This window comes from Scleropages formosus, chromosome 7, assembly GCF_900964775.1.
Source record: "Scleropages formosus chromosome 7, fSclFor1.1, whole genome shotgun sequence".
In the NCBI taxonomy this organism is placed as follows: domain Eukaryota; kingdom Metazoa; phylum Chordata; class Actinopteri; order Osteoglossiformes; family Osteoglossidae; genus Scleropages; species Scleropages formosus.
The window spans coordinates 15,067,261-15,080,932 of NC_041812.1; the positions used below are offsets into that span (position 1 = coordinate 15,067,261).

Consider the following 13,672-nt stretch of genomic DNA (forward strand, 5'->3'; position numbering starts at 1 on the left):
GCTTTATCAGTCAAGAGACTGGGATAGTCCTTCTCCCGTCACACTGAAGCCATAACCTGCAGACACGTCCTATATAACATCTGCAGGATCCACCAACATCTCACTGTACATTTTACACAGTTCCTGGTCCAGGCCATGGTGATATCCCACTTAAACTACTAGCCTATTTGGTATAGCTCCTTCTAGCTGCTGCCTGGTCTTCTAACCTCTACCATCAAGCCTCTCCAGTTATGTATAATATACATTTACTCATTTAGCAGACAATTCTCAAAAGAGACCTGCTATGTAGTAGTATTTTGCTGACACCTTCACAAAGGGGGCTTACAATGCCGGATGTGCTGCGCTAAACCCCCTTTCATCCATCACCCCACTGTACACCAGAGCAACGTAACACACATAGAGACACACAGACTGTGGGTAATTTTACAGTTACTAGTCAGCTGGAAGCACACACCTCTGGACTGTTGGAGTAAGACTGTCCAGATGAAACCCCGCGAACCCGCGGAGAACATGCAAACTCCACACCGACCGAGCAGAAATCAAACCTGCGTTCGCATCACACAGCCCAGGAGCTGTGAGACGGCACCTTTCGGACCCACCTCTCTCTGGATCTCCTGGATGTTCCATCATCTTGTATTGCGTCATCTGTCACAATCTTTTCTGTATTTCCGATTAGATCTACAGCCACCTGCTTGTGAAATGGTGTTGGACTTTGAGAATCGTGAGCCTGCACGTGTAACTCTCGGTCTGTTGCGGAATGCACTTTCGTTTACTCTGAGTTGCTTGTTGCTTTGGAGAAATTCATCTGCCAGCTGAATAAATGTAAATGTAGATATAATTGTTTTTGTTATTTTCACTTCAATCCATTGAGGTTCATCGATCCCCAGACTGCTTTTCTACGTCTCTTAGTCTCGCAAATAGATAGCGTAGCCTGTTCTTGACGCTTTTACGGTGCCTTCAACTTAAGAGATGGTGGCGAAGCTTGTGGCCATGCTGACCTGGGTAAAGGGGAAACCGTGGCTGACGGCTGACAGTGGCTAATGAAAACAACAGAAGGCAGCTGACACCGAAGGGGTGTTGTAAAAGTGAAAATGCGACGTTGCTCTCGATTCGTGATACAAGTGATTTCTTGCATTTTAAGTAGAGAACGATAATTACAACAGAAAAATTCAAAATTGGAGACGGTGTCAAGAATATAGGAGAGCAAAAATTACATTTCTTTCCCTGCTATTATACTTGAATGAAAAGTCAGATGCATTTTTGCCAAAAACTACATATAAAAACGATTTCAAGTTTATTGAAGTTCATTAAAGAAATGGTAACGGAAACAGTAACTGATTTCTACCCGCCGATGTGAGCGTACCCCCATTCTCCCTGTCGAAAACACCGTCTCCGTTGGGCACTCATGATTTAATTACAGTGCCTGTTTACCGCACACTTTGCGTCACAGTTTACTCGGAGTCTCTGCCGTGCTCCACGTACGCCGCTTTACCGTGTTCTCTTTGCTGTGTTTTATGTTCACGTGTTACGTATTCACTGCTGGCTGTGTCGCTTGGTCTCTGCTGTATTATAGTCTCTAACGTTGCCTTTTCTACCAGCCGCTGTTCTCTGAACTCAGACGCTGCCGTGTTTGTATTCAGAGATGTGGTTTGTACTCACTGTTGTGCCGTGTAGATGACGTTCTGGCCAGGGATGCGGGCGAGTGTGTGATCTGCCTGGAGGAGCTGCAACAAGGAGACACCATTGCCAGACTGCCGTGCCTCTGCATCTATCACAAAAGGTAAGACTGCTTCTTCTCCCAACCCGCTGGGATACGTCTATTGCTTCCTCCGGGTGCTCTGGTTTCCTCCCACAGTCCAAAGACATGCAGTTTAAGCTATCCTGCGATGGACTGGCATCGAAGCCCTCCCAGCTTCGTCCCCGACCGAATCGCCAGTCTGTGCTCCTGAGTCCTTTTTCCTCATTGACTTACCTGGATTTCCTGTTCTATTACCTGGCTGCACCCAGGTGCATCCATTAGCCCTATGGGGACACACATGGCCAGGCTATGACTAGACCTGCCACACTCATTTGTCCTGTACATAGATATGCGTATGATCGTTTTTCTTGCCAGACATAATTCTTGTAGAGAAATTGCTGAACTTTTCCTTCTGCAACTCTGCGCAAGGAATGAATGACTTATACAGTATTTGCATTTTATGACCAGTAAAAAGGCAGCCACAGACTGGATCGCCTTCGGTGCGCACACATCATCTGAAACCGCTTGTCCCAGGCGGGGTCGTGGCGAGTCAGAGCCAAACCTGGCAACACAGGGCACAAGGCTGGAGGGGGAGGGGGGACACCCAGGGCGGGACGCCAGTCCATCGCAAGGCACCTCAAGTGGGACTCGAACCCCAGACCCACCAGAGAGCAGGACCCGGTCAAACCCGCTGCGCCACCGTTCCCCCCTTGCCTTCAGTGGTTTTGCCAAATTAACAGTAGTTATAATAATAGTGACAAAGTAATATATGGATGACAGAACTTTTGTTTTGGTTGAACTGAGCACTGAACACAAAATACTGTGATACACTGGTTTCTGAACATATGACAAGTACAGGTTTTGCACCTACACAGCAGACCTGCGTGTTAGATAATGTGAACTTAATGAATTTGCTGCTATGGTCAAGTAAGACAGTTCATGTGTCAGTTTGTGTTTTTTTTTATTCAACAACAGGAAAGCCAGACCATTGACCCAAACAGTTATATCATATACAACTCTCTCTGCAGCTGTATAGATTCCTGGTTTGAAATTAATCGATCCTGCCCTGAACACCCTTCTGACTGATCCCAAGCGGACTCTATATAGGTAAGCTTACACACGTGCATAACGGTGTTTTCATACCGAGGCCCACATTCAAACGCACATTCGCAATAACATTTTTCCTCTCTGTTTCTGGATCTCAGGGCACTTTTCAAACCTAGCCTGGATATCTGGACACTGAAATAACCAAAAAGAATTAAAGAAAACCAACAACCAATAAATTGAGATAATTACATAGCAAACTGAACCAAATGAATACACGTCAATCCAACACTGACACCTCCAAGGGTGACCCAGAAATGCCCTAAAGCCCTAGGCCCGAGGGGCCCTCTGCCCAAGCACCTCCAGCAGCTTCCCCCTTCCCTCTTCAGGCTCCACCCTGGTGACCTGCCCTCACCTCTGTCCTGCTTCCCAGGGGTTGAGGATAGGAAGAGGCGCACAAGGAGGACAGATGGAGCTGGAAGGAAAACCTTCTCCGGGATAGGATGTCTGCACGTGTCAAAAGATGGTTTTCCTTGTGCGTCTCATTTTATTATCAAGAAGAGTTCTTATGTGTCTGTTCTGTGCATATGTCATCCGGGAGCGGAGCTCAAGCAGGACAAGGCTTGAGGGTTGGTTTGGTGTGTGTGTGCGTGTGTGTGTGCGTGTGCGTGCACGCAATTTTGTGTTAGAAAGGGAGATGGGCTTTCACAAAATGACAGTGGACTTTATTCTCTGGTCTGCCTTCATAGAGGAAGAGGGAGGGAGGGACGGACGGACGGATGGATGGAGGGGGGGGTCTTCTGAAGTCGCAGACAGATCTGTAGAGGCCACGAGCCGATATGGGACACAGCATTGTGTTGGCGGTCTTTGAAATGTTTACAAATGTGTTGTCACTTTCTCTCTCCCTGTATTTTTGAGCATTCTATTTCTTTTGCGATGATGTTTACAGTTCAACTGAATTTGAAAAGAAAAAAAAAAATAATGTAAATGCACTCTTTCATTTTTCTAGATGGGATTTTGCAGCTGGTGTGAAAAGGCTACACGGTTCCTACTTTCCGCATTTCTTTCCTTTGTGAATATGGAAGGGCTGCTCCAGTTTGCGTGTGTGTGTGTGTGTGTGTGTGTGTGTGTGCGCGAGGGGAAAAAGTGAACATTACTGCTTGGAGATATACTATAATCTACTGGGATGAATAGTTGCAAATGCAGTATATCAGGGGCGACTGTAGACTGGATTCAATTAGATCTCACAGAAGCAAAGCCTTTTATGAATACGTTTCATGTCTGCACACAATGTATATGTATATTAATGAATCGGTCATCCCAATTCTGAGGCAATGCATTTTTTTGTCCCGAGATTGTATTGCCTGTAGACAATCATCTACTGGTCCTTAGGGAACAGGCTGCGAGTGTATTTGTGTGTGCGTTTGGGGTATGCCTCCACAGAGTACGGAACAGTGGTTTTTTTTCCTTACATTTGTTTTAATGTCGAGGTTTCGTCTGATGACCGTAAATTAGAACCTGAAAAAAATGAAAATATCCCCTCTAATTATAGCAGACAGTGACTCGATGGAGAGGTCCAGCCAACAGCTAATATTAAAATATGTTAAAAGCATTTGGGAGTTACTCATAAACCATTAAATCTGCAACAAGTTTTTTTTTTTTTGTATAAATATTAAGGACTCGTTCGCACATCCTAATTTTTAAGGATTGATAAGTCTTTTAAAGGTGAATTAATGTTTTGCACTGTCTTTCGGGAGTTGTTATATTCTTCTGTGTTTTTGTTTGGAATAAAAGAAAAAGTATAGAGAAAGGTCCCTGAGAAAATGGGCAGTGTAGTTATGAGGACAAAACTAGCCATTAAAACATGAACAGTTATGTGCACCACAAGATGTTGCCACCAGTTTGTCAGTGGAACAACAATGTTAGCTGGGTGTAACTACAGACTGATGAGTTTTGTCAGTTACCCAGCATCCCCCAGTATGACAGTCACCATCACTCCCGACTCATGACCGCACAGTTGGAGCCACAGAAATCCCACCTCCATTTATTATTTTGTTGGGTTACATGTCTTGATTTTGGGGTTATTTTTTCAAAGATGTGAACGGATGCTTGTTTTTAGATGGTAGACAAACTGTCTAATGACTTTGATGTGCAATCTGTGGGATGAATAATATAATATAGAATAAAAATAAGTATACCAGATGTGTCATTTTTTTTCCAATTCAAAATACTTTTAAATGGAAATTTAAAACTAGTGCCTTCGGAGTAGCGTGGTCGTCTCGTACTACCGTCAAATATAGCCATAAGGATAAGCTGAATTCATAATCATCGATTGTGGCACATTAGTAGTTTGTTACAAAGAACATTCCAAACACTGTCTCCTCTAGGATTTGGATGGAGTGAAAGGTGTGCATCTGTGAAAAGTACTTGTCTCAGCTTATTCCATGTGCATAAACACTTAATTCAAAATGTATCAATAATGAGGCATACTATACAAACGCTCCCAGATTGTTAAATCGGGTGGCTTCAAAACAACTATCAGTAGTTCAGCTAATTGGGAAAAAAGGGACAAAAGAAGGAACGTCTGGTTTTTTTCAACCATATCCTGACACCTCGCGGTGAGACTGGTTACAGTTGTGCGTCCGTCCCTCGGCGAGCCCCTGGCGCTTCCTGATGTTCGGCTGCTGATACCTAGTGGTGGAGCCTGGTGAAGCATGACGTACTGAGCAGCTGCCTTTTGCTGACTCATTGCTTCTACAGAATCTTTCCGGGGTTCATGAGGTTTTCAGGGTCCAGGGTAGCTTTCAGTCTTCGCATGACATCAATGGCTAAGGGTCCCACTTCCTCCTGTAGCAGGGCTCTCTTTCCCAAGCCCACCCCATGCTCTCCAGTGCACGTCCCATTCAAAGATAGTGCCCTCCTGCGGTAGAACAGTACTATTATCATTTGAATCTTTTCATTAAAATTTTCCTCTTTCCACACTTATCGCCACTAAACTGAAAGCCTCAGAGATCAGGTATTAATTTCCAAATGTTTCCAACAATTTGCTGATGAATTAAATGAAACCAAAGCAAAAACGACACAAAGATGTTGGAAAAAAATGAGTTTTTGTTACCTGGCCAGCCTCTCTGTGAACTGGTGGACCCTCTGCACCTCGTCCGGGTCGTCTGGGTCCAAAACCATCAGGCAGTGGAAGTTCCCGTCCCCAACGTGACCTGCAATCGGTCCTGATGGACCAATGGTAAGACACCTTCATAACAAAGATGACTCAAAATCCGACTAGACAGCAGAGCTTCATCTGGGAGTGCTGTGGTTTAAGTGTACGTCTAATAAGAGCTCATCCTTTTGGTTGTGGTCTCAAGTACGGTATAAGTGTGACTAGTGTGACTAGGGTGCCGACTGTGTGCGGTAGTGCAGCAGGAGGGAGAGCAACAGCTAACGGTGTAGAAAGTTGCTGGTTCAAGTCTCGCTGTCGATTTCGAAACCTGTAAGGCGGTTCTCCGTCAGGTCCTTTTTGGTCTCCACAATAATGTGAGGCAGGAGGGAGATAGGGACGCACACGTCTGTGGCGTAGGCCTGCGAGAACACCACACAGAGAGCAAAGCGCCGGTGACTCCTCCCGCTGGTCAGCTCGAACGAATGAGATCCACGACTAGCTCTGCCTTTACGGAGTCCGAACGGCGGTGCCGATCGCATTTACTCTCGACAGGAAACAAAAGCAGTGGACGTCGCCTGAAGATTACTTTCTATTGACTGGAAGAGTAATGAGCCAATAGTGATCAGGAGCAAAGTAGCTACTAAAGCCTCATTAATTATTAATGCCTACAAATTTAATTCACGAAGAACAGTCGATGCCTGCGATACGTTTTCCAAATCAGCGCGCGGTATTCTTTGTTCTGGCCTGACGGGGAGTCGGGGCGCCCACCTTACAGCCTGGCCGTAGCGCCAGGGCGGCATACCACGCATCATGTCGCGCCTTCCACAGCTGCCCGCGGGTCTCTGCGTCTTGCGCCCAGCTGAAGTCCGACCCGCCATTCCCACGGGTAATGTCCTCTGCTCCCCAGTGACCATCAACAGAAAGGTGGTGACATGCACATGGTTGTCACATTGAGAAAGCAACCGCCTCACGATCCCAATGATCTCCTTAATGTCAAAAATGTCAAGGCTTACTTGACAGCGACATGCTTTTGCCTTTTTTTTTTTTTTTTTAATGTATTTCATGCAAATAAAGCTCTTTAAATGTGAGATTAAAAAAAAAAGAAATATCTATTCCCAGGACAATCAGAAATGGCCATTACATTCAATGACAGTTTCTCTCACACACACACTTACCTGTGATAGTGACCTGTTCCTCCAGACTCTTCTCAGAGCCATGGAACTCAAGGAAAAGTGTGGGGGAAACCGCATAGGACAGACCGCTGAAGCGGTTACAGGCATCCATCATGACATCATCCAGGAACTCTGAAGCAAAGGATGCAGCACACAGAATTTCATCGTCATCTGGGCTCAGCTGCACCAGAAACTCAATGAAATAAAACAGAAATGCATGCAGAAGGTAAGAAGCGAGCCGCACGGAACGCTTCTGACCGCTGCCTCACATCGACCGCACCGAATGCTGCACTGCGCTGGCCGCACTGCCTCACCGATGCGCGCAATGGGGATCCCGGCCTGCAGCACTTGAACAGTGCTGTCCACAGCTGCCTGAACCGAAGGGAAGGAGCACACGGTCGACACCATGAGTTCGGGGATCCCGTAGAGCCTCAGCGTCGCTTTGGTGAGAACCCCCAAGGTGCCTTCGGAGCCCACAAACAAGTTCGTCAGGTTGTACCCCGCTGACGTCTTCCTGTGGGTATTGAACGTGGGGCTTAGTGCTGGAAATGAGTCTATTTGAAGAAACCTTCAGTTTCCCACAGCTGTTCTGGTCTTTTTTCACATCTCAACATATCTGCTGTCCAAGCAATGAGAGAAGCAATACAACTGTTGACATTAAGCCTTAGTATACACATCATCTGAAACCGCTTGTCCCAAATGGGGTTGCGGGGAGCCAGAGCCTAACCCAGCAACATAGGGCATAAGACCAGAGGGGGAGGGGACACACCCAGAACGGGACGCCAGTCCATCACACGGCACCCCAAGCGGGACTCGAACCCCAGACCCACCAGAGAGCAGGTCCCGATCCAACCCACTGCACCACTGTGCCACCACACCCCCCCAGCCCTTAGTATACAGTGCCTGAAATTAATTGTTAGTTAAGCTGTCATTGCAGAGAGCAATAAGCAAGAAACACTTTTTGCTCAAGGCGCTACTTCGAATAATGACAACGAACCAGCGAATAACCTATCCAGGAAACATCACAACACAGTGAGCCAGAGTCCAACCTGCAGCTCGGTCACTGTGCCGCAACATACAGGTTTTGCCTTCCCTTACATCTCGTGGCACATGTGCTTCGGCCCAGGGATGAGGGAGGCGCCCGTTACCTGGGACGGCGTCCCTCTCCTGCAGTGTGCAGCACAGTCCCATCAGCCAGCACTACTTCCAGGTTGAGCACGTTCTCGCGCATGGTGCCGTAGCGCACCGCGTTTGTGCCGGACGCGCTGGTGGCCGCCATTCCGCAGAGGGACGCGTCCGCACCTGGGTCTGCGGGTACGAAATACACAACAAACACTGCGGAGACCGGTGATACAGACAGGAACAACAAAACATCAGGTAGATAACATCGAACATCTACAAGCGAACAGCAACACAGCACGGCATCCACATTACTACGGTACGCTGACAGCACTGACATGTCAAACGCAACGTTTACTGCGTAGACTAAAAGTAGGGGTCATCTGAACATAACATTTTGGACATGCATGGTCATGGTCAGAGTGACCATCACAAGGCAGAAGGATCACAGCCCAACTACACACAGAGAGCAAGGCCCTAAATGTAAACGGTGAGACAGCTAGTAGTGTAGTGATTCCCCTCCCTCTGCCTGTAATACCCTTGAGCAAAGTACTTACCCTAAATTTACCCATTTACCCATTATAGTAAATAACTAAGTCGCTTTGGAGAAAAACATCAGCTAAATGAGTAAGTGTAAATAGTCTTCCTCTACTTATGGAGGTGACAAATACCCTGTTTTTCCACATGCCACCATTAGATGACAGCACTCAAATGGAGCTGTTCAGGGGGTATGTTTGTCATTCATCAGACACTTACAAAAACCAGGTAAATGAATACAAGTGTGTGTCTTATCGGTCATCCTCGACTGACAATGGGGTTCCATGTTGACAACCCCTCATAAGTTCACTTCTGATGTCAATTCCAAGTCCCCTTATACTGTGTTATATAGGCCATGAGGATACACAAACTAGTAAATGCACAAATTCTGTTATATTCGCATTGATTTATTTTGCTGATGCTTTCCTCCAAAGCAACTTACACTGTTAAGCTACTTACAAATATTAACCCATTTATACAGGTGGGTAATATTACTGCAGCAATTTCACAGGAAGTACCTTGCTCAAGGGTACTGCAGCTGAAGGTGTGTTTCCAACCTACAACCACCTTACAGCAGAAATTAACTTTTTCACTAATTTAACATATTGTGTTAATACTACAATAGAATAATAATGGAAATATTGGGCGGAACAGCAGCACAGTGACTAACGCTGCTGTCTCACAGCACCTGGGCGGTGCGAGAAGACGTGGGTTCGATCCCCATTCAGTCTGTGTGGAGTTTGCATGTTCTGCCTGTGTCTGTGTGGGTTTCCTCTGGGTGCTCTGGTTTCCTCCCACACTCCAAAGACATGCTGTTCAGGTTCCCCCATAGTAGTGTGTGAGTGACACAGTGAGAGTGTGTTCCACTGATGTATGGATGTGCACCGGTCCAACCCACTGCACCTCCTATACACTTTCATACGCTATAGGCAGTTTAATCACCAAACTGACCTGAAACACGCAAACTTCACAGAGACTGAGCCCGATTCAAATCTACGGCCAAACTCAGCCTTGTCCAGGTGCTTTGAGGCAGCAGCACTACCTGCTGCGTCATCATGCCGCCGAACGGAAACCGTTGGAAGAAACGCATAAGGCCAGGTGGGCAAACGCAGCACTAACCGACAGGGAACCAGAGGCCGGTGTCACGCAGGTAGGAGTTTAAAGCTTTGCGGGTGACACCCGGCTCCACGGTCACATCAAAGTCCTCTTGGTGAAGATCCAGGACCCGGTCCATCTTCCTGAGGCTGAAGCACACGCCCCCCTTAGAGGCAGACACACAAAGGCCACATCTGACAGTCGAGTCTGATGAGCTGCTCGCTCTTTATTCCCTTACTTCCACGCCTTTTCTGTGTAGAACACTACTTCTCTGTCCTTCGAGTCACAGATATTAGCACCGAAAAGCTCTTTGTAACCCCTTCCATCCCCCCATCCAGTCATCCACCCCCTCTCACCTTCACTGCTCCAACTCCCCCCTCCAGACCAGTGCCGGTACCAAAGGGGACGATAGGCAGACGATGGCGGTGGCATATCTTTGCTAGGGCGCTGACCTCCTCCACGGACCTTGGCCATACCACCACGTCTGGGGGTCGACAGCTGGGCGAGACCAGTAACAGCCACCGTTATCCACAGGTACAACCAAAGAACAAAAGGCAAGAACATCACTGAGCAGTCATGCTTCTACTGTCCACTACATGCTGTTGTTTCGTATTTACGATAATAGAAAGGGGCAGAATATTATGTATCTGGTGTGATGACAAGTAGGTATACATGAGGATTAGTCTTTGGAATGCTCTAGAAAACTACAGTGCTGGGATTCACTTTCTTTTCACACCTGCGCTACTGTTTATCTACTACACACGATTTCCTCTAAAGCAACATATGGAACTATTCATCACACACCTATTACGTCACATGAGAAACACTGATTGTCATTAAATAACGATGTAGTGGTAAAACTAAGGGACACGAGGGGTTGATAAAAAGCACCGCCGTATATAAGCTAGTACAGTAAAATAGTGTGTATCTTGTCTGCCGACCTTACCACACCTGTGAATGTGATCAAAAAAATACTGCATACACTAAGTAGTAAAAAATTTTATTAAACAAATTCTCCACCACGGATCAAAGTATCATACAGGATTTTCCCAGCTTCCGGTGGAGCTAGTAGATGGGATATAGATGGGATGCTGCTGCACGAGTTGTGTTTGATTTGCCTAAGCGCTCCCATGTATCTCCTCTACACGTTTCTCTGCGCCGGCTTCCTATAGCTGCCCGAATCAAATTCAAGGCCCTGTCATTGTCTACAAATGCATCAATAGAACTGCTCCCAGTTATATACAAGACCTGATCAACCGCTACACCCCAACCAGGCCCCTTCACTCTTCTACTTCTGCTTGCTTGGTGGTCCCGCGCATGAAAGGTAAAGCTCGGAGGTTCTCGGTTCTGGCTCCGTTGTGGTGGAATGACCTCCCCCTCTCACTCAGAACTGTTGAAACTCTGTCTACACTCAAGAAGGATCTGAAAACTCACCTTTTCCAGACCCACTTCACCCAAGATCTCTCCAGCTCATTTACAATGTAACTTGTCACACATCATAACTCCATAAGCATCCCCAGATACAATCTTTATTCAGCCACTACTCTGGCATTGTACTTGCTTATGTGTGTATCTTATAGTATTTAAAAAAAAAAAAATTGGTGGGAGGGTATCGGGATTTGTCTATCCTGTGTTTTATGCACCTACTCGATCGATGAAACTCGGTGCAGCAAGTGGTAGGTAACAAATTAGGTTTGCTTGAGACTTTCATGTCTGTAGCCGTGTCGCCTTCTCTTAATGTAACGCATAAATTGTACTTTTGCTGAGATGTACGTCACTTTGGACAAAAGTGTCTGCTAAATGAATAAATGTAAATGTAAGTCATGCCAGGGATGTCCAGTGCAGGACCACTGCAGGCAGACACTTAAATCCGACTTCAGTTCAGAAAACCACTTACTCCACCGAACACAGCTAGAGAGTGAGACGTGTGCCCTCACCTGTGTACAGACTCATCCCTCCCATGTTGCTCCCTGACAGCAGTGCCCAGCGACACACCATCCTCCCCTGCGACTGCGCAGAATGCGGGCAGCACCTGCTCAAGAACATCACCCTGCAGGAGGCAAAGAGTTCCACATCGAAACCTGACAAAGAGCCATGACCACAGTAACAGGATTTCCCAACAATACAGGCCCTTAGCGCGTTGACCACATACCAGAGTTTCAGACTGCCTTACGTGTGGCCTGTGCGTAGTGACGATACCGTTCATTTTAACAATTTCCCAAAACATGGGATATGCATACTCACACACGCACACATACATTTTCTTAACCGCTTGTCCCAAACGGGGTCGCGGGGAACCGGAGCCTACCCGGCAACACAGGGCGAAGGGCTGTAGGGGGAGGGGCACACCCAGGACGGGACGCCAGTCCGTCGCAAGGCACCCCAAGCGGGACTCGAACCCCAGACCCACCGGAGAGCAGGACCCGGTCCAATTCACTGCGCCCCCGTGTCCCCTACATGTGATATGATATAGTAATATATGTGAAAGGGTCCACTGACTCTCCGCACCTGGATAAAGTACAGGAATTTAACACAGATGAATACTGCCTTGCCTAAGGAAAACAGTTGGAAGAAGTTGCACACAAAACACATTTTAATATCAATACAGTTTTGTTGTACTCAGACTATTCAAAAATTTTCCTCAGACTGAACCCGGGAAGGGGGAGGGGGGTGGTATTCCTTTGGATCCCAGCATAACAAAGGAAAAGACTGTGATTTGTGTGGCTAATCAGTTTCTTTACATTTATTTATTTAGCAGATCATGCTTTTCTCCAGGGCAACTTCTAATGAACTCTATGTAGTGTTATCAGCCCACATACTTTATTCACCAAGGTGACTTACACTGCTAGATACATTACTTACAATGGGTCACTCATCCATACATCAGGGGAACACACTCTCTCTGTGTCACTCACACACTATGGGGGAATCTGAACTGCATGTCTTTGGACTGTGGGAGGAAACCAGAGCATCCAGAGGAAACCCACACAGACACGGGGAGAACATGCCAACTCGACACAGACTTGTCACTTGACACTGCGCGGGAAAGTAGCGCAGATTTTGAGTCTGCAGCTGTGTATTAAAAGGCCTTCAGTCATTGACAAGTGTCCTTTTGCAATACACAACACTGCCTATTGTTGGGTTAGGGTTCTGCTGCCGAACCCCCCCCCCCAACTGCACGATTTCGAGCTCGTTCCGAGGTGGCGGGTTCGCGGCACTGGGCACGCGCACTGTGGGACGCGGGAGCGCGCATCGGCATTTCTCGCGCCGGAGCCGCGCTCGCGTCGCACTTTAATATCTGCGTGAATGTCGCTGTGCTTGAGAGCGGTTTTAACGCGCTCGGTAGACGCGCCATTGAGTTTTAGAGCAAACGCACACCCAGCGTCGAGGGTTTCGTAGGGCCCGACTGCGGCTACGTGTGACTGACACAAATAAACGAAAGACATGTCGTCCTAACCTTAATCGCGTAGAATTTCTTCTCAGCGACACGAGGAAGTTGTGCGGCTCGAGACCACGCGGTCGTGCTCAAGTGGTGCACGCGCCGGAACAAGGCGAGCGACATGATTATATTATTTCACCCGCGACCCGGGTCTCAGACTTTCTTCTTTACCCACTTAAACTGAATAAAATTAAAAAAGCTTTTCAGACATGATTCAGGATGACGATGCGTAAGCGGCGGCCGTGTGCTATTCGCTATCGCGGTGTCGAGGGTAAAAGTACCAGGTCGTCTTAGTACCGTAATAAAGTTAAAATAAGAGCCTCAAGTTTATCGTTAAGTTGTTAAAAATTAGTCGAATTTCCGTTGTGATG

General features: G+C 47.0%; 2 protein-coding genes across 4 annotated transcripts in view; one reads left to right on the top strand and one right to left on the bottom strand.

The window, feature by feature from the left end:
* znrf1 (zinc and ring finger 1) overlaps positions 1–3,292 on the top strand; it is a 31,774-nt gene extending 28,482 nt beyond the window's left edge. The window contains exons 3-5 of one of the 3 annotated variants that reach the window (XM_029253370.1): positions 1,675–1,780; positions 2,767–2,845; positions 3,216–3,292. In XM_029253370.1, coding sequence (XP_029109203.1) covers positions 1,675–1,780; positions 2,767–2,824 — 164 coding nt within the window. In that variant the 3' untranslated portion in view covers positions 2,825–2,845; positions 3,216–3,292. Of the gene's footprint in view, positions 1–1,674; positions 1,781–2,766; positions 2,846–2,943; positions 3,026–3,171 lie in introns of those variants that run through there. The other 2 variants (XM_029253369.1, XM_029253368.1) reach the window with 2 other exon arrangements.
* A 2,233-nt stretch (positions 3,293–5,525) lies between these two features.
* Positions 5,526–13,616, bottom strand: ldhd (lactate dehydrogenase D). Its single transcript, XM_018739443.2, has 11 exons — positions 13,320–13,616; positions 11,800–11,912; positions 10,219–10,360; positions 9,887–10,028; positions 8,260–8,419; positions 7,426–7,625; positions 7,115–7,243; positions 6,708–6,835; positions 6,268–6,358; positions 5,898–6,009; positions 5,526–5,702 (listed from the first exon to the last, which is right to left on the bottom strand). The coding sequence occupies exons 1-11, from the start codon at positions 13,422–13,424 to the stop codon at positions 5,537–5,539; spliced, it is 1,488 nt and encodes a 495-aa protein (XP_018594959.2). The 5' UTR covers positions 13,425–13,616; the 3' UTR covers positions 5,526–5,536.
* Positions 13,617–13,672: the final 56 nt, after the last annotated feature.

Excerpts from the sequence above, each read along its gene's own strand:
- ldhd (XM_018739443.2), bottom strand. The coding sequence starts at position 13,424 with ATGTCGCTCGCCTTGTTCCGGCGCGTGCACCACTTGAGCACGACCGCG. Across the intron at positions 10,029-10,218 it reads GGGGAGTTGGAGCAGTGAAG|GGGGGCGTGTGCTTCAGCCT; the intron begins GTGAGAGGGGGT and ends TCTGCCTCTAAG. Across the intron at positions 6,836-7,114 it reads GGAACAGGTCACTATCACAG|AGGACATTACCCGTGGGAAT; the intron begins GTAAGTGTGTGT and ends ACTGGGGAGCAG.